The sequence below is a fragment of the Rhopalosiphum padi genome, chromosome 1, assembly GCF_020882245.1.
Source record: "Rhopalosiphum padi isolate XX-2018 chromosome 1, ASM2088224v1, whole genome shotgun sequence".
Classification (NCBI taxonomy): Eukaryota; Metazoa; Arthropoda; class Insecta; order Hemiptera; family Aphididae; genus Rhopalosiphum; species Rhopalosiphum padi.
In genome coordinates, this window is record NC_083597.1 from 84512240 (window position 1) to 84531400 (window position 19161).

A 19161-nucleotide genomic window follows, 5' to 3' on the forward strand; every position below is an offset into this window, starting at 1 on the left:
CAATATAATACATCTGATGAAACAAAAATAAAACCATTGGCGTAATTTAAACGATTTTCTGCGATCATTTACTGCTTGAAAATTAGTAACATTCTTAATATGCTCATCTGTACCATTGCATTTATAATACTACTTTGTTTATTTTTTTATTATTATTATGTACCTACACCTACTTATTGTAATAGTATCTAGAGGCCTAGAGCAAGTACAAAAACACTGTCTTGCATATTTGTATAAATATTATTATATTGACATATTGTGTCACATATATATTTTGTTTTTATAAATAATAAATAATATTTGTATACAAAATTATGTTTTGTTAAAAATACAAATTTAAATGCGTACCTATTCTTACATTTTTAGTGTGTTAAATAATACATATTTTTACATATTTAAGCGTTTCTAAAATATATTTCTTAAATTTTGAGTACCTACATTTCTTAGACTAGGTATGATACCTATAACGGCTATAACAGTTTTCTAGCAAATTAAAATCACAGCTTTACTGCTTTAATAATCATAATTAACTATTAATATGTATAATTAATTATTGAGGCATTAAATGTGAAACACTGAAACGAATAAGTAATCTAGAGCTTTTATGCCTATGATAGCATTTATACGTTATACCACTAGAATTGTGTACATAGCTTAATAAAAATGTAATACAATAATTATGATACAAATCTGTTCTGTAAAATAAATACTAAAAGTTAATTCGATATTTACTACTAGCAAATCACTATATGCTATCACATATTTATATTTTAGGTCTTGAGCTGAGTTATTAATTATTATATAATGATGTGGGTTTTTTCTTCATGTCTAGGAATGTTTTTATTAATTGATTAAGCGTGTTCTTAATTCTTATGAATTATATCATATCATACATTGATAAATGTTTAATGTATATTATGTACCATTCTACAGACTACAGTAGATACGTTTGGTAGACTAGATAGGTATAGCCAGTACTAACTACAGGTTAAATAATCTGATATCTAAAAACTCGAGTATATTGATCAATGATCAATGATGGGGTTAATATTTTCCATTATATTTAATTTAGAACCTATTTTTGTAAAAATTATAAAATTATTACTTATAGCTTGTTAGGAGGTAAACAATTACATATTTATGTTTATGTTTGGACGTCATCGTATATTTGATGAAAAACGATTTTTTTTAAGCTTGGTCGATAACCGATGTAGAATTGTACAAATTTTAGACAATAGTGAATAGGGATGATTATATTTATTTGTTTATTTACCTATACAAACTATAAGAATTTAAACAAAGTAGAATATAAGTTAAATTTAAAAAATAATAATGTAGTAATGACTTTACATACCTATTACGTAATTAAATATTATAGATTTTTTTCACCGGAATAAATATTCCATCGGAATCGGATTTTTTTTCGTTCGATATTTTCTACCAGTTTTTTTTTATCAAACTTTTAGTTAATTTACCGGTGATAAGTCGTGACTATTACATTTTGTCTATGACTATATACGTTATACGTACTATATATACACAATATAAAATATTGATTCGTTGATTTTGCAGTTATATATTTTTGACGTTTTGTGGTCAATTGATTAGAAATTCAAATCAAATTTTAATTCTCGATTAAATCTTTGAGTGTTGTAAAACTGTACAAGTATTGTATAAGTTAGTGATTTGTATGATTTGTTTGTGAACTATGATTAGTTATCAGACATCAGTGATCAATTATTCAATATTCAACAATCAAAACATTTAACATGGTAATTATTGATTTTTATGTAATATTTTTGTTATTTTAAATTTGTCATGATTTGTTGCTCGCATTCTGTGTCCTGTGTTATTAAAATATCATCACAATAGGTAAAATCAAGTAATTCCACTATTACATAAGTAGTAGGAGGAGTATGCCTACCGCCTACCATTAATTTTGCTAGGAATTATAAGTGATTCAGACATGGAAAATTCCCAAGATATAAACAAATAAATTATCTCGAAAAATGATTAGTAGCTATTAGCTAATAGGTATCATATTATTTGTACTCGTATAATATCATAGAGATATTTAAGATGAAATTTACAAATATGATGTGAAATAATTGAAAATTCGATGTGTATCACATAATATGAATAATATGATACACAGTCAACTTGCTAAATAATATCTCTTATTTTTATTAACGTCAAGTAAATCACACACTCACACATAAGCACAGTGGCGTATACAGCCATTTCCAATATGATGGGGAGGGGGTCATAAAAAAATGATATACACATATATATCAACGCATTAAAATATTATGTTACAAAGGATTTATTTTTATTACAGAACGATATTTAATTTAAATGAATACTTAATAAGTATAAGTTACAAGCTAATGTACACCTCAATAATGAATATACCAGAATACACCTCACGTACCGCTAATTCATGACTACTACTATATAGTACTGCTATTATAACCGAACATGATATAAAAGTATAGATATAGGCGATATAGCGATAGCCATAAAGGTATAAATCGGATCATACACAGTTCTATAAATATTCAATGATTGTCGACCCTTATGTTTGAGTTTGGTCAAATTTTCAAATAATTACACTAATGAGTTATCAGTAGGGTTAGAGACCTCGTTCCCTTAAAAACCTTAAACTATGCATTTATTTATGCTTTATATTCTAAAATACTACCTATAGGCAATAACCATATTAGATAATAAAAGATATTATATCAAATTGACGAACAAGTAACAATGATTGTGATATCCCGTGACGGCGTGACTCGTCTATTTATAACTATTTAAGAATCATACAATATAGGTATGCAGCTTAATGCTTATGCAGTCTATGTGTAGATAAAAGTATATTGGTGGTTCATAATTTCAACTATATATATGTTTTCGCAGACAGGAAAACACGACCCATACTAATTTCATTGAATATTCATTTTTAGGTACTTACATTACATTTTTTTTAACAATTTAATGAAAAATTTAACTCTAATTTAAAAATATAAGTAAAATATGTACTTAAAAAGAGAATATTATTTTATTTTTAAATATTATTCATTTTTAGATATTTTTATTTTTTAGGAATTGTGAAAAAAATTCCAAAGGGAGGTTTAACACCCCCTCCCCTCAAACCGTGTGAACACCACTGCAATACTGCATAATCTTTTTTATTTTTTTTTATCAGAAAATTTACAATCTGTAATTAATTATTTACAATAAGTAAAAGCGATGGTTGTACTTAAACATATTGCATATACATAGCATAAAATAACAAAAGAAGCACATGATGACTGATGACTGATGAGGAAAGTAATATATATTAGTATATATATATTACTATTATATTATAATATATAATATAATATATATATTATATAAATACATATATGGTCGAAGGTGGTAATAATTAGCCGTTATCAGGCGGTTTATCAATTATCATTATCGCTTAACGCTTATCAATAATTTTTGTTCATTTTGAATATAGTTAATACTCTATGGTTTTAAAATTTAAAGCACGGGCTTAGATAATAAATAATGATCGCTTATTTTGATGTTGGTTCACAGTTGACAGTTCACAGTTGACAACTACAACTTGAACCTATCTAAAACAAGAATAGAAATATTCAATTTATCACGAAATTTATCTGTTTGATCGAATTGTTTTTCATAAAAAAATAATATCACCTACTCATGAAATGGAAGACAAGGTTGAAATGTAAGAAATTTAAAGATTACTTGTACTATTATCTTGTTAATAAACTTTCCCCTTTAAATCTAGATGTAAGGTCCAAGGGTTGGAATTGATATTAAAATCAATAAATTGTGAAAAGTATAAATCCAAATTTGAAAATCATGGAATTAATGAACATACCTTTATTCAGTTGACTGCAGATGATCTCAGATACCTGGATGTTGATAATAAGGACATTTATGCTTTATTGACTGCGATAAATGTACTCAATAAGACATTAAACAACAGTGAAATACGATTATCGTAAGTTAATTGATCATTGATTGAAAATAGAAACATTTTCAAACATTCTTATTGTTTTAAAATATATGATATTATTTTTTATAGAAACGATGAAATTCTTAAACTTCAGTCCAAAATGTGTGGGCAACTTGGATACATTGCTTTAGTTTTAAATCATATACACTGTTTAATCACTAGTGATAAAAGTAATTTAAATGACATGTTAATTGATAATCATATTTCGGCAATTGATGCTGCTTTAATGTTAAAGCCATATATGAGAGCAGAAGAAAAAAGCATTGAAAATACATTAAAAAATGTTTTTAAGGTGATACAAATGTTAATTTATTAATTTATAATTAGAAATTTATATTTTAAAACATATCTGAAATTATTGAAAAAATTATTGCTATACTTTACACTTTTACATTAAAAGTTAAAATAAAAGTATTTAAAAAAATTAAATTTTTAAGTCTTATAGTGGTCTCAAAAAACTTTTATTTTAAATCACAAAGTATGTTTTTGTCTATGATAAATATGTTAAAACTGTCAACTATTGACCAATGTAATTCATTTTTAAGTTATACTTATATTATAATATACATTTTTGTAAGTTATAAATTGTTATTAACTCAAATAGGAGTACATTGTTCTTCATCACTACCTCCTCTGGGAATTTTTATTTTATTATAATTATTAGTTATTAAACATAATTTAAAAAATAAAAAAAAGAAGTTTTTGAATTTGTAATTGAGGATACCACAGTTTTTGAAAAACATAATTTATTCTCCAGTTCTATAGGTATTATTTCCAATGTAACACTTAACATTTTAAATTTACATAATTAAAAATAAAAATCATACTTATTATTTATATTTAATTTTCTTCTTCATTGTTTGTGCATTTCAGATTACAACGAGAAGTAAAACTATTATGATTACTACAACAATGTGTTTAGTCCTTGTATTTGGTCTTACATTTAGACGTCTAAGTTATTCATTCAATTTAAAATCTATATTCTAAAATTTAATATCGCACAAATTAAGACTGTATTATTTAAATTAATTATTATATAATGTCATAATATATTTTATATTATTCTAAAGACTATTTTACATTATTTTTTAAATTTATATGTATGAAAAATTAATAATAATAAATAATTTTGTTCTTAAAATATTTTTTTTAATTCTTAGTTTCTTATCTTTTAGATTTTTACAACAATAATTCAAAAATATGGAAAGTTTACTAAGTTCTGGTATTTGGTACTTGTCTAATATTAATGTACTAATGTATTATTATATGTTTTAAGAATATAAATCATTGCATTTAAAAATACAAATCTAAGTGACCAGTGCCAGATAGAGAAGATATCAGCATACCGAGTTGTAGGATTTCTAATGTTTGATTACAGCTACAGGTTACTATACAATTAAATAATTCAATTCAGTTATATTTTCTAATAATGTTTGTACTAATTTATAAATATTATGAAACATTAAATTATGGCCTAACATCATAACCGGCCCATATTTTGAGTAGCTCAACAAGATTTTCTTAGTAGCTGAACTGTAGTGACACTATTATAGCTATAGCCTATAATGTCTTCAAAATTATTTGATGGCTGTTAGTTGTTCTTCCTTTGAAATAACCTTTTCAAAGTATCAATGAAAATAAATAGATATGGTTATTTTAAACTTAGAACTTAGAAGTATTCATTCTATTTTAAATAATGATAAATTAAAATACCAAATATAAAACACTAATTTATAACTAATTTTATTTAGAAACTAAAATTTAACAGCTTACAAATGTACCAAACTAATATTTTAGTATTTGTACATAAATAAGCAAAAATTGTAAATTCTTATAATCAGTTAAATTACCTTGCTTTTTAAAAAAAAATTAATATTAATTTAATTATTTGTTATTCATGTTATTAATTTTATAAATTTATTGATTCAGCAATATTCTAATTTAATTAAACGTTAATATATTCAAAGTCTGCTATTTACTATAGATTTATTTAATATTATGATATAGATCATATAATGTCATTATGTGATACATACAATAGTATTCCATTGTTTCCTCAATTTTTCAAATAACTCTTATCTCACAAGAATTTTTGATCCAGATCTTTGGGGACATATTTACAGGGGAAGACTAGGGAGATATATCTTTCCCTTTGACCGTACTTTTTTAGTTTATATTTAATTGGTTATAGACTATAATTGTGTTTTTTTTCCATTTATCAGTTTATTAGAAGATAATAAAATAGTGGGGCGTTTGGGTATCAATAATTTTAGTTATATTTTTATTGCTATTAAAGTAATTTATTTTACTATGAATAGTACAGAAAGTTGAATTAATTTTTGTCAAAAACATGGTTGTATTTTTCAGCGTAACTAATTAAATTTAATACAGAATGTACAATCTAATTATTGTAATTTATATATGCTACTATTATTAACAACTTAATTTATTATAAATTCAATATAAAAATTAGTTTAAATTGTTAAATTAATTTTATCTTTATAATATTTAAATATTTATGTATTTAAATGTACCTATAGGTTATTTATTTTTTGTACATTTTAATGATATTAAATGCATACATAAATGTAAAATGTGTTATGCATGCACATTTTTAAATTATATAGTTTTAAAAAAATATTTAAAAACATGAAGTATCAACGCCATTGTACTCATTGTAGTAGTGACATAGCTTAAAAATATGATATAAATTCTAAATTTAATTTATTTTAATTCTTTCATTTAATAAGTTTTAATTCACCATTTTGATTCACAAAACAGTTGATTTTTACTTGTTTATTATAAAAATTGAACTTTCTAATTAATAATTAGGTACTAATTAAGAGTGTTGGCTAGGTCATTGACACTTAACCCAAGTTATAATTGAAATCTTGAAAATTATATACTATAGCAGTTAGCACACAATAGTTTTTATTCACTGTATGGGTATACATTTTTCATCATTTATTAAAACGTTCATAATGACAACTGTTACCTAATAATTAAAACTATTTAAAACTTTATCTTGACAAAATGTTTTTTGTTTGGTATGAAGTTGCTTATAGTAGGTATTTAATTTTGAGTCGCATTTTTCACACCTTACGAAAGATAATTATGATGACATCTGTATATATTGTAGATTTACCCCCTGTCAAGATATAAAGTATAATATTAACAAAAGACCCCCAGCTAGGAGGCCACATTGAGTCCATATGGCAATGGAATATTATTATTAACATATAAGTTTGAGCGTTATTTAAAAACAAGACGAGATGGATTATTATTATTATTGTCTGTTAGTGTAGGTATATAATCGTTTCTGTTCATAGTTTAGTTACAGTCATACAATCATCCCGAATTTGTCCGCGGCCTCAGCAAAGACTGCAATAGACATTTTTTTGTGACAACACAACCCGACAATGTATGGCATGGTACATACCTTCCATAATTAGTTAATGTGCACATTTGTTTTAACGTCAGAATTCATGCAATGAAACACATTTATAATATCAATAACATGCTGGACAACAATGATGAAGATTCGTCGTGCTCTTGCAAGTAATAATTTTTAGATTTTAATTGTGCGAAAGAAACATTGCATAACTTAACTATAGTTCATAATAATATCAACTATTTTAGAAATAATATTCATAATAATATACTATTGTTAGAATATACATGTGACTTGGTGTAATAATATAATTATATAGTAGAAAATAATAACAAATAACAATAACTATTGCTATTACAATAATCAATAAAACAATAAACCTTATTCAGTTTTCACTAACCATATATTACTATAGTACTATTATACTAGCATGCAGTAATACAATTGTAGTATAATAATTAGGGCTCGGAAATTGATGCATTTTTCATTTTTTTTGGAATTTTTTAGACGATGCTTTCCTGGCCACAAATGTGTTTCATTAGCATGTGAATCTGAACGCTAATTTTTATTTTGCATTTTTTTGTGTATATTACTTTTAAGTCATTTTTTTGACATTTTTAGATAATTTCTCCACATTTGTTGTCATTTTTATTGATTTCACATTAGTTCACTTCTTATTGTTTCTTGTCGACCATTATGCAGATAACTTACTTAAAACTTTGAAATTACCACGAACCAAATTAGTATTAGTATTAGTACCTATCCGATTTTATCTCACCGATTACAGTCGCGGTCGTTGTCGTGTTGTAATGAAAATACCTAAATTTTATTATTTTTTCGTAATATTTTCGAAATGCCGAAAATTAAAACGTCGGTTAGTGCTCGTCTACGTTTACTATATTTGTAATTTTTTTATTTAATTTTTTAGTTCATTTTTCGTCATTTTTATGTCATATTTTGAGTAATTTCTAAGCTTTGATAAATGTAAATAGAATAGTATAGTAAAATAGAGTACAATTTAAAAAATATATTTTTATTAATTTAAAACAAATATTTGTAGTTTTTTTAGGTCATTTTTAATGATTTTAAGGTCATTAACTTCCGAGTCCTACTAATAACTAATAAGTAACAACATATTTGATTTGATTCTAAGCGTATTTTTAATTTCTATTGAATGCAGTTAAAAATGTTTTATATACCTAAACACTATCAAATAAAATATATGTAAATATAAAAACTATAGGTGGGTACATATTATTTAAATGTAGACGTTTCGTTGTCCGTTAGTCATTACTTGTTTATTAAAAAATATGTATACTATATCTAATTTATACAATTTATGACATTGGTTATAGGCAGTATATATATTGCATGGTAGTCATATATATAACAACCGTGATTTAAAAGGATTCCCTAATAAATACCAAATACCCCTGAAAAAAACCACCCTATAATAAAAATGATATGCACTTAAAATGATTTTTTTTATAATATCTAATTTCATAATCGTTTTTTTAAATTGATGTATATTTTTTCTTTATTATCAAGTGTTGTCTGGTGTACATTCTGTGTTTCCGGAAGAATTATTGCTGGATAACGTCGAATGGTTAAACTTAGAATGTTTAGTTTGTGTAATCTACGTATAGTTCCATTCACGTAGGTTTCTTCAAAATATTTGAATTACTACGGCAACAGGAAGAATATTTTATTTTATATTATTAATTATCAATTAATAAAAACACTTATAATAATTAAATATTAATCATTGTCCCCACTTGCCCATCTTTTTTTTAATTTTGCAAAATCTCATATGGGGTTATTTTTTCGCGATATCTTTTAAAAATTACAACATATTATTTGCTATATGTTATTAATTTATTGTATACCAGATGGCTATAATATGAGGCATATTTTATTTTTCTTAGATACAAAATTAAAAATTAAAATACTTCTTTACATGATTGCAGTACTTAAGTACTTATATAAACATTATTAATAAAGAACGTATTTAAAATTTAAAATATTTAATGCATTTTTTTTTAATGTCCGAAAACATTGCTTTCCAAGCACAAAGTTCATTTTATCATCAAGGAATTAAAAAATGTAACGTTTATTTTGTATTTATAACGTTTTTAGTGCATTTTTTATGTTTTTAAGTCATTTTTATACAGGAATAGATAAAATTCGATACAAATTTAGTTAAGATTCATTTTAAAGAATAAAATTAAATATTATTTATCGTATAATTTATTACTTTATATACCGATTACATATTATTTAATTTATTTCATTGAGAGTTGATTACGTTTATATGTTGTAGAGGAGTAGTTTAAGAACTTTAAAATATCTTTAGACTAATTATAATTTAAATATGGCCAATATGAGTGTACCTATCCTATGATACATTTTAAAATGTCCTAAAAATATAGATCATTTGATTAAGACTGAAATGCAATTTAAATATAATTAAATTTATGATTAATTTGGGTAGTTATAAGTATATAATAATTTATAGATATTTTGAACAATTATAAAAAAATAAAATACAAAACTTCAACGAGTAGCCGGGGAGTCTCCCAATCTAGGCTATGGAGGAAGAGGGGGAATAATAAAACAATATTAGGTAATACAAATTTATTTTTTTAGTTTGTATTATAAAATCTCTACATTTTTTGTTCTTAGCAAAGCGGTTTATTATTTTTTCTATATTTAATGCAATTGGCCTGTGAATATATTATCAGGAATACTATCAATAATAATTATTATCTCTATTTTGCACTAGGTATCTATTAAAAAGTGTGAAAATAGTTAAATTATAGAATTTGGTGAATTATTTTTTGTATTTTTGAAATTATGAATTGCTCTTATTTATACAAAATTACAACGATTTAAAAAATTTTCTTTTCAATATTATGAATAAGTAACTCTATTAAATTGCTAGGTATTTTCAAATTTTCAAAAAATCAAATAAAAAATATAATAGATACTTTTGTGTAAATTATGTTGAAATGTTAAAATTTTGTGTAAGACTGTGCAAAAATATTCACACTATATTTTGATTTAAAAATACTGAGTTTCCAATTACGTATGTATACGTACTATCATTGATTTGGGGACGGGGTGGCCGAGCGGTCTAATTCGTCGGCTGCGGAGCAGCTGGATCCGGTTCGATCCTCGGCCACTGGGCGGCATTTTTCTCCGGGTAAGTCACGGTGTCCGGAGAACAAGTGCTGCCATCCCCCCACCCCGGGGCATGGCAGAAACCTACGGGTGCCCCATTAAAAATTCTGCCAATCAGGCGCCGGGCTTACTCCCGAACTACATACGCCATACGAAAAAAAAAAAAAATCATTGATTTTAGAATAAAATTTTATTCTAAAATCAATGGTACTATGTACCTTACATACATTACGTTATTATATTTTATGTAGGTGTGTCAACCATCATTATTTAATTTTAATCTATATTATATATACAATTTATATCATACGTATACAAAGCAATAATGATTTAATTTTTTTTAATATATTTTAAACATATAATTAGGTGGGAAAATTGTGATTTATACATGAATAAAACAGAACTACCAAAACATGTAATAGACCACATTGCTCCAGAATCTCAAGGGTTGTTCTACTGCAAATGGAAAAGTTGTACGAGAGGAGACCGAGCTTTTAACGCCAAGTAGATTTTTTTCTATAGCTCATTAGTCATTACATTAGAATAAAATGTCATCATTTCGGCATTGTAAGTAGATGCATTTTTATAGGTACAAGATATTAGTCCACATACGCACTCATACAAATGACAAGCCGCATCAATGCTATATATGCGGTAAAAGCTTTACGCGGGCCGAAAATTTGAAGATTCATGCTCGTTCGCATACAGGTGAGTAACCACCATTTTTTTTATCTATTATACATTATTATTATTATCTATTAATAACAATGACTAAAATAATACACTAATGTGGTTAGTTAATATTGTTTATAAATACATGTGATATTAAACAAAAAATAAGTATAGGTACCCATAAGGCTATTAATAACTATAAATGCGTATTTGAAAAACAATTGAATTGATCATTATTGCCATCTATTAATAGATAGAATTATACTATCTATAAACTATCTATAATCTATATTATGTTAGGTACCGTGAATGTCTATAGTTGCCAATTGGTGAATGCTGGCACTGCTGGCAGTCACCGATAACTATCAATTATCATATTTGCTTATTGGTACACCAAAATCATTAGAGACTAAAAAACACTCTCGATCCACGTCAGGTTGAATTACATTCTTTATCTGTGTATATATTATATAATATACAGACCACAGCTGACACACAGGCAATAATATACCATACTACTATAATAGCGAAGTACCTATGTTGCGTTTTAGCGATACATGGAAAATAAATAAGGTGTCTAATAAATTTTCAAATCAATATGTAGTAATGATGATACATGAGGTACATTATAATGTACCTGTTATTATGGTATAATGTACCTACCTACTTTCATATTATATTATTCACAGAAGTTAATGGTTTATATTTTAATCAACGTGATACCTTAACCTAATTAAGTAAATTTCTTAATTGCTAGTGCGTGCAATATGAATACCTTCTTACATGATGTAATCAATATTCCTATACTTTTGTACAATCTGTCCGAAATAAGTCTGCTTTCAAGTTTCAATATTATCTAAAAAATGAACCATTTATTTATTTTATATGTAGGTATATACTTACTCGTGAGATCGTGTTTTAAATTTAAATGCATACTTATTTAAAACCATTAGACATTTACGAATATAAAATGTAATCTATAAATGATTGAATATTTAAATTCTTATCTTTTCGTTCTAGTGAAAAAAATAATTGACCGATGATGATATATTATATTTTTCAAAGAAGTAAGAGTGACGCATCATACTGTACCTACCTATAACCTAATACCAGAAAAAAAACAATTAATACAAATCTAATAAAATAAATAATAATATACCTAATTAATAAATACCTATTGGATAATCAAATTAATTATAATATCTAAGTATAATCATAATTACATGTTTAAATTAACGTTAAATTAGTGTGTAGTAATTAATTAATTATAGTAATTTCGATAAATATATAGGTACTATATAATATATAATTAATATCATCTAATGTATTTCACATACGAAATTTTAAATATTACATAGCTTCTGTACAGTCATGTTGGTTTTGATTAGATGAGTTAAATACCAGGATTTTATATCCTATAGACCATGGTTTTGTGGAAATACTAGTTACTATCAAAAAATCATTACCAATGAAATTAGATTATTAGAATTTTTAATTTATTAGAATATTTGAAAACACTAGAATGTAAATTTATTCCAATCTAAGTATATTATGTACTACACATAGGTAGTTACTTTATATTATTATCGTATTATGTATTGAATTATTTTTAATTAATATAAAAATTATAAAATCTCATATACTTATTATATTTAATTATTTTTTTAAATTGTTACAAACTCAAAATTTGTAACAATAAATGTTTAATTTTTAACTGTCAATTATATGTGAGTGGTTTTGAATTATGAATCTTCTAAATTTCCTTTTTAACAATAGAAAAAAATGTGTGGTATGAACAGCTTAAAATTGTTGGTTATGAATGGTAAGTGACAAGTGTACGATTTTAAACGAGTCCTTATATTAAATGTGCGAAATAATAAAGAGCATTTAAATGAAGCTAACGTTATTTTTATATTAATTTAATGGTCCAAATAGGTATGTTGTTATAAATAATATGTTTAATTAGTTGTATAATGACACTTATTACAGCCGTGTGCATGGGTTTAGCAGGAGCGTATGGCTGTATTTAATATTTTTTTCTGCGGAGAAGAAGGCGTGAACTTTTTCAAAGTTAGCCAGAATAAAAGATTTTTCAGAATATTTGAGCAAAGGAACATAAACTTTTATACATTATAAGATTTGATTTATTTCAATTTCCACGATATGACATTGTCAAAAAGAAAAATTATACTTTTCAATTATGATATAATGTCACACAAAATACAGATCCAGTGGAGGATGATCGGTGTACCTCTCTCTAAAATACGTATACCCATGAGGTTAAGTGTAAATTGGGTAATTTGGTGAAAAATGAAACTAATATTTTTTATATTTAAGTTATTGTTTTTATGATTTCATCAGTTAGTATAAAGAATTACATTTACGAAATTAATAGCCAATAGGTACCTAACTAGGGAAGGTTAAGCATAAGGGAAGCTAATTTGTTTGTTTGTTTTATATAATCGGGTAAAATACATATTAATACAGTTAACATACATCTTTATGAGAAAACAGATCTTAGAACAAATTATTGAGATAGGTGTGGAGGCATTTTGCAGCCTTCCAATCACTTTCTCTGGTTTTAATAATTTATAATTTTTTTTACGGTAATCGACTTTAACACATATTTAGTGACCAATTTCTAGACATCCGATTACCATTCCCTAGTTCCCTACCGCATTTCCGATGAAACGATTTTCACTTCTACCTCGAAGGCGCCGAAGACGGTTAGGTTAGACGGCTTATACGCACCGGAATCGAGTTTAACAGCCCCTAGTAGTACATAAAACTGTAAAAATTCATATTTCACAGTATTTTAAATTTGTAGATGATGCACCACAGCTAAGGCTTTCTCCTTCCAGCAATACAAGGTTAGGTTAAGTCCATTCAAGAAAAAATCTATAATATACAGAACATAGAAAAGCAACCAAAGATGCGCGGTTGTAACAAATAACAATTCGTCACCATCTATTTCTAACATTTTATCTCAATTATTAGTTTCACACTTGGGTGTTATCATTATCATGCTAATTAGTAATACACTTTCTATAAAAAGTTATAAATAGGAATACTTATTTTAAAAAGAAAGATCTGAATTGGCTGAATTATTAATGATTATTCATAATCATTAATCACAATTAGTTTATATTTTTTTTATCTATATTCTAATCTATTTGTAATTTATTATTATTATTATATGATTATAATGATTACATAAAATTGTAAACATTAATCGTCGAGACATTTTAATTGTCAAAATAAATAATATTTTACTGTTTAAGATTAAAAATTAATCAAACAAAATATATAGTTTGGTATGTGTTGTCGTTGTGTATTGTTTATAATCATAATTTATTAATATTTGTGTATTGCATTTATAAATATTTAAATTGAATTTGCAACAAGTATGAAATGCAAGATTTGTAGTTTGAAATATATATGTACACCTACAGGGGAAAAACCGTACGTTTGTTCAGTAAATGGATGCAACAAGGCATATTCCAATACGAGCGATCGCTTCAAGCACACCCGAACGCACTTCATCGAAAAACCATACGCTTGTCGAGTGGAAAGCTGTCTGAAAAGATACACGGACCCCAGCTCTTTGAGAAAACACGCTAAAAGTCATAATCATCAAGTAAAGGTGATATTGAGTACGTATATAACTATAATCAATAAAGTACAGCTATCATAATATTTATTCATCAATTCGCTCCAGTTGTTTAATGCGACATGTTGGAGCGCATTTGAAAAGAGTTCGAATATACCGCCCCGATATTGTTCGTGTTACGGGTGGTGGCCAAATTGAACATTTGTAGGAATGTATAAGGATTCATGAATTAGGTATATTTACTTTTTCTGTATCATTTTTCAATAAAGACTAAAGAGTTACAGTCATTCAATGTACTTATATCCATTACAGTGACCTATCGAATGACGAGTGTTACTCTTAAAAAATCTAAAACTAATTTATAGCAGAGTTATTTGCTTGTTTTTTTATTTATTATTATTATACTTTGTCATACACGCATACGTAGTTTTTTTCATCTACATTAGTCATTAATATAAATTATATAATTTGAGTAAAATTTAATATTTTTGTGAATAGTTTGTTGTGTTTTAAAAAGATTATAATAATTAAAAGGAAAAATTAATACCTTATACGGTAATACTATTAAATGTTGCATCACCTTAGCTTTTATGAATTAATAATAAGTAAAATATTTATGATGGTGAAATTAATTATTTGATTTTTTTTAAATACTATATATTATGTCGGTTACGCATTATTAATACATAAATATATATTAGGTACCTATCGTACTGATAATTTTAATAATTATGTAATATTTTATATTTGTATGTTGATAATAAATACTAATAATTAGAAGAATCAATACCAATTATTGTCAGTAGACACAATAAATATTATGATTATTAAAATATGTATTTAATTTATACGTATCAATTAACATGCATTTTATGACTAATTTTCAGCACAAGATACGAATCCATGTTGTTCTTCGTCGGTTTTCATAACTCCTACTTGTTCTGCGTATTCCATGTCCAACGTTATTGACCAACCACTAGATTTATCAATTCGTTGGAAAAAATAATGGTACTATAAAGTAGTGTTTAATGTTTTAGTGCAAATGATAATTAGTCAACTATATATATACATGGATTTATTATAATAAATGTACATACTTTTACTTGTACATTTTGTTTTTTTATTGTACACGATGAATATTTAAAATTATGGATTTAAATAAATTTTTTTAAATTAATTTCCGCTATTTTATTCTAACAACAACCTACGTATAATCTATAACAATATTACAATAATAACAATTATCAAAATTTGATTACTAATATGAATAGTATAATAATTAGTTATGTTGAATTAATATATGTTAGAATAAATAATTTAATTATCATATTTACTTTGATCATTAATTTTTTTTAAATATGCAACATTACATTCAACCAATGTGTGACCTACAAATTTATCAATCTTTGAAGTGTTGTCCTCCGGGTCACTAAATGACGTGACCTACTACTACTGCTTATATATTATAAATAGATACTTTTTTTATGATTATTATATTAACCTTAATTTAAATATGCTTTAATGCACTCCTCACACATATTTGACTCAATAAACAAAGATATGACTTAGTTTTTTATGAGTTAATAAAACATTTATATAAAACTTATTTACTATTATGAATTAATATTTAAAATGTCAACATAAAAATATATACTTACTTAGTTTATTGTCGAATAATTCAGACATACATGCCATTAGATGGTTTATGTAATTAATAAAATAAAAATAAATTATTCTTATTTAAAAAGTTCAAACAGTTATTAGGTATACATAATTTTTCGAATATAATGTTTATCTAATAATTTAACTGATGAGTGATCACTTGTATTTTAATAATTCACGTTTTAATGTTGCGAGTACTAATACAAGTTTATTTCTTTAGATTTTATTATTTTTATGCCGGAGTGCATTAAAAATTACTAAACATTTAATGGATTAATAGTGATCAGGCGGTCACTTAATCACAACTTATTGGCCCATAATTAGTGAACCATTAAATTAATCAATTTTTTATGCAATTTGGCATTAATGTTTTAACGCCCCAATAACCATCGCCTGTGTTGAGTATTTAAGAACAAAGGGCTTGAAACACTATTAAAATACAAGGGTTGTTATTGCTGGTCCCTTATATAGAATTGCAAATACAATACGTATATAAGAAATATTTGGTATCATATTTAATAAGTAATAATAGGTGCCTATCATAAAATACCAAAATACATGATTTAATGAACCTCGTCAAATCTTGCAGAGAACGATTATGCAATCGAGAAAATATATAATGCGTATATACATTACAAATGTATTATATTATATTATAATAGTATAATTTAAAAGTAAAATTAACTTAAGTTCAAAAGAATCAGTTACAAGTATATATTTATTATGAATATAAAATTAAAATAATAATTTGAAAATAGATAAATATTCTAATCATTCAAAATAATTGCGGCGTATTGTATTTTTATCGAATTTATTAATATTTAATAATTGATAATGCTGAATGCTGCCATCTTATGATCAATACGATGTTTTAATGTTTTATTAGTATCGAACTAAAATTAAATTTCCTATACAATTTAATATAATTACAAAATATATCTCTAATCATAAGAAAATAAACTAGAAGTTTATGTCAATATATTAAATACGATAATGATAAGTCCAGTGGTGAACGCAGGGAGGGGTTTTGAGGGTTCAACCTTCCCCCCCAAATGAATAAATGATTAATTTCAAATAATTAATAATTATTTAAAAATAACGATAATTATTCTTGTTTTTCACTTGTTTTATTAACTAAATAAAAATTTTCTGACGAAGTAAATAATTTTCAATTTTTTCAGCTATATATGCTATAGCTTGTAACAGTTAAATGACACTATAAATAAATTTGTTGATTTCAAAAACATTGAAGTATTCAAATTCTAAGTAATTAATAATTGATGAAATTATATTTTTATAGTTGATATAATCATTAAGCGATTACGATAATATTATTATAAATATAAGTACCTATAGTTTTTTCATGCTGTTACAGTGATTAAACATACAATTCATATAATAAGATTATATCATACGTCTTGTAATCAATAAAAAATAAACTACAAATTTAATTTAAAAAAATAAAGAAAAAGATTAATTAAATTATTTTAAGAAAATCATTAGTAACTAATAACATTTTTTTTATTAATACCTATTGAATGTTATTACTTATATTGTTTATTAATATACCTTAAAACATTTTTTTTAACGTAGTATAAATAATAAATTGTATTAATATTTTAAACTTTTACTCAAAATAATAAATATATAATAAATAATAACCAATGAAAAATTAATACTAAATATATGTACCATAATATTAATATGTAATATTTTGTAATAGTTCTCACCTTAATAGTATAATTTTCAACTTTGTATAACATGCTCCTGATTTCCTTTGTATAATATTTCTACTCATTGTCTAACCTAACCTACTATTATGGTCATAATAGTTATAACTCAAAACTATGAATCTAGATTTATATATAAAAAACGTATAATATGCTCTTACGGAAATTGATAAATATACAAATTAATATTTTCAAAAAAAAATATATACATATAGGAACCGTACTACCGTGTGTTCACCAATTTAGGGAACACTGAATTTCTCAATCAGATTATATTGGAATAAACCGAATTTTTTTTACCAGCTAGTGTACCTATATTAATACACATTTTTAGATAAATTTAAAATTTTCACGCTCTCGGTACACACATTCGCAATACAACTTGTATTTTTTTAAATGGGACCAGTATTTTCTATACCAACTAGGATAAACTGAATTTTTATTATAAGCCATTTTGACCTATTATTTATTAACCATGACTCTAAAACTAAAATTGACTGAATAAGAGCCATTTAAATTTTAATAAATAATAAATTTTTACGATTCATTAGAATGCATATAATGCATATAAAACCATTTATAATTATTTATTATTGGTTACTTTTCGAAGATTTTTTACGTTTTTTTGTATACGTCTTCTAAACATGACGGACATAAAATATGGGTATAAATATAATAATTATATTTTATTAAAAATTGATTATAACTATTATTTATAGCTAATAATATAATATATCCTACTAATTATCCTAGACTGACAAATCATCTCCATTCAGAATCGTTCTTCTTCTTCGTATACAATGATACCTGTCATTGCATTCAAATTTAACACATCCATTATAGTGATCTACTCTCCATCTCTACTATACAGCAGAACAATACCCAC

The 19161-nt window shown here is 24.9% G+C and overlaps 2 protein-coding genes across 4 annotated transcripts; both read left to right on the forward strand.

The window, feature by feature from the left end:
• The first annotated feature begins 3481 nt into the window (after positions 1-3481).
• LOC132917637 (uncharacterized) lies at positions 3482-5171 on the forward strand. Its single transcript, XM_060978467.1, has 4 exons — positions 3482-3736; positions 3800-4015; positions 4100-4322; positions 4904-5171. Exons 1-4 carry the CDS (start codon positions 3717-3719, stop codon positions 5015-5017), a joined length of 573 nt encoding a protein of 190 aa, XP_060834450.1. The 5' UTR covers positions 3482-3716; the 3' UTR covers positions 5018-5171.
• Positions 5172-5273: 102 nt separating this feature from the next.
• Positions 5274-16060, forward strand: LOC132917636 (zinc finger protein GLIS2 homolog). Of its 3 annotated transcripts, none has more exons than XM_060978465.1 (6): positions 5274-5414; positions 7365-7588; positions 10968-11105; positions 11191-11309; positions 14726-14926; positions 15771-16060. In XM_060978465.1, exons 2-6 carry the CDS (start codon positions 7521-7523, stop codon positions 15887-15889), a joined length of 645 nt encoding a protein of 214 aa, XP_060834448.1. In that variant the 5' UTR covers positions 5274-5414; positions 7365-7520; the 3' UTR covers positions 15890-16060. The 3 variants fall into 3 exon arrangements, with proteins under 3 accessions (XP_060834448.1, XP_060834447.1, XP_060834449.1); XM_060978464.1 differs by having other exon boundaries at positions 5299-5414; positions 7360-7588; XM_060978466.1 differs by lacking the exons at positions 5274-5414; positions 7365-7588 and adding an exon at positions 10533-10848.
• The last annotated feature ends 3101 nt before the right edge of the window (positions 16061-19161 follow it).

Excerpts from the sequence above, each read along its gene's own strand:
- LOC132917637 (XM_060978467.1), top strand. The coding sequence starts at position 3,717 with ATGGAAGACAAGGTTGAAAT. Across the intron at positions 3,737-3,799 it reads ATGGAAGACAAGGTTGAAAT|ATGTAAGGTCCAAGGGTTGG; the intron begins GTAAGAAATTTA and ends CTTTAAATCTAG. Across the intron at positions 4,323-4,903 it reads CATTAAAAAATGTTTTTAAG|ATTACAACGAGAAGTAAAAC; the intron begins GTGATACAAATG and ends TGTGCATTTCAG.
- LOC132917636 (XM_060978465.1), top strand. The coding sequence starts at position 7,521 with ATGAAACACATTTATAATATCAATAACATGCTGGACAACAATGATGAA. Across the intron at positions 11,310-14,725 it reads TCATGCTCGTTCGCATACAG|GGGAAAAACCGTACGTTTGT; the intron begins GTGAGTAACCAC and ends GTACACCTACAG. Across the intron at positions 14,927-15,770 it reads TCAAGTAAAGGTGATATTGA|CACAAGATACGAATCCATGT; the intron begins GTACGTATATAA and ends ACTAATTTTCAG.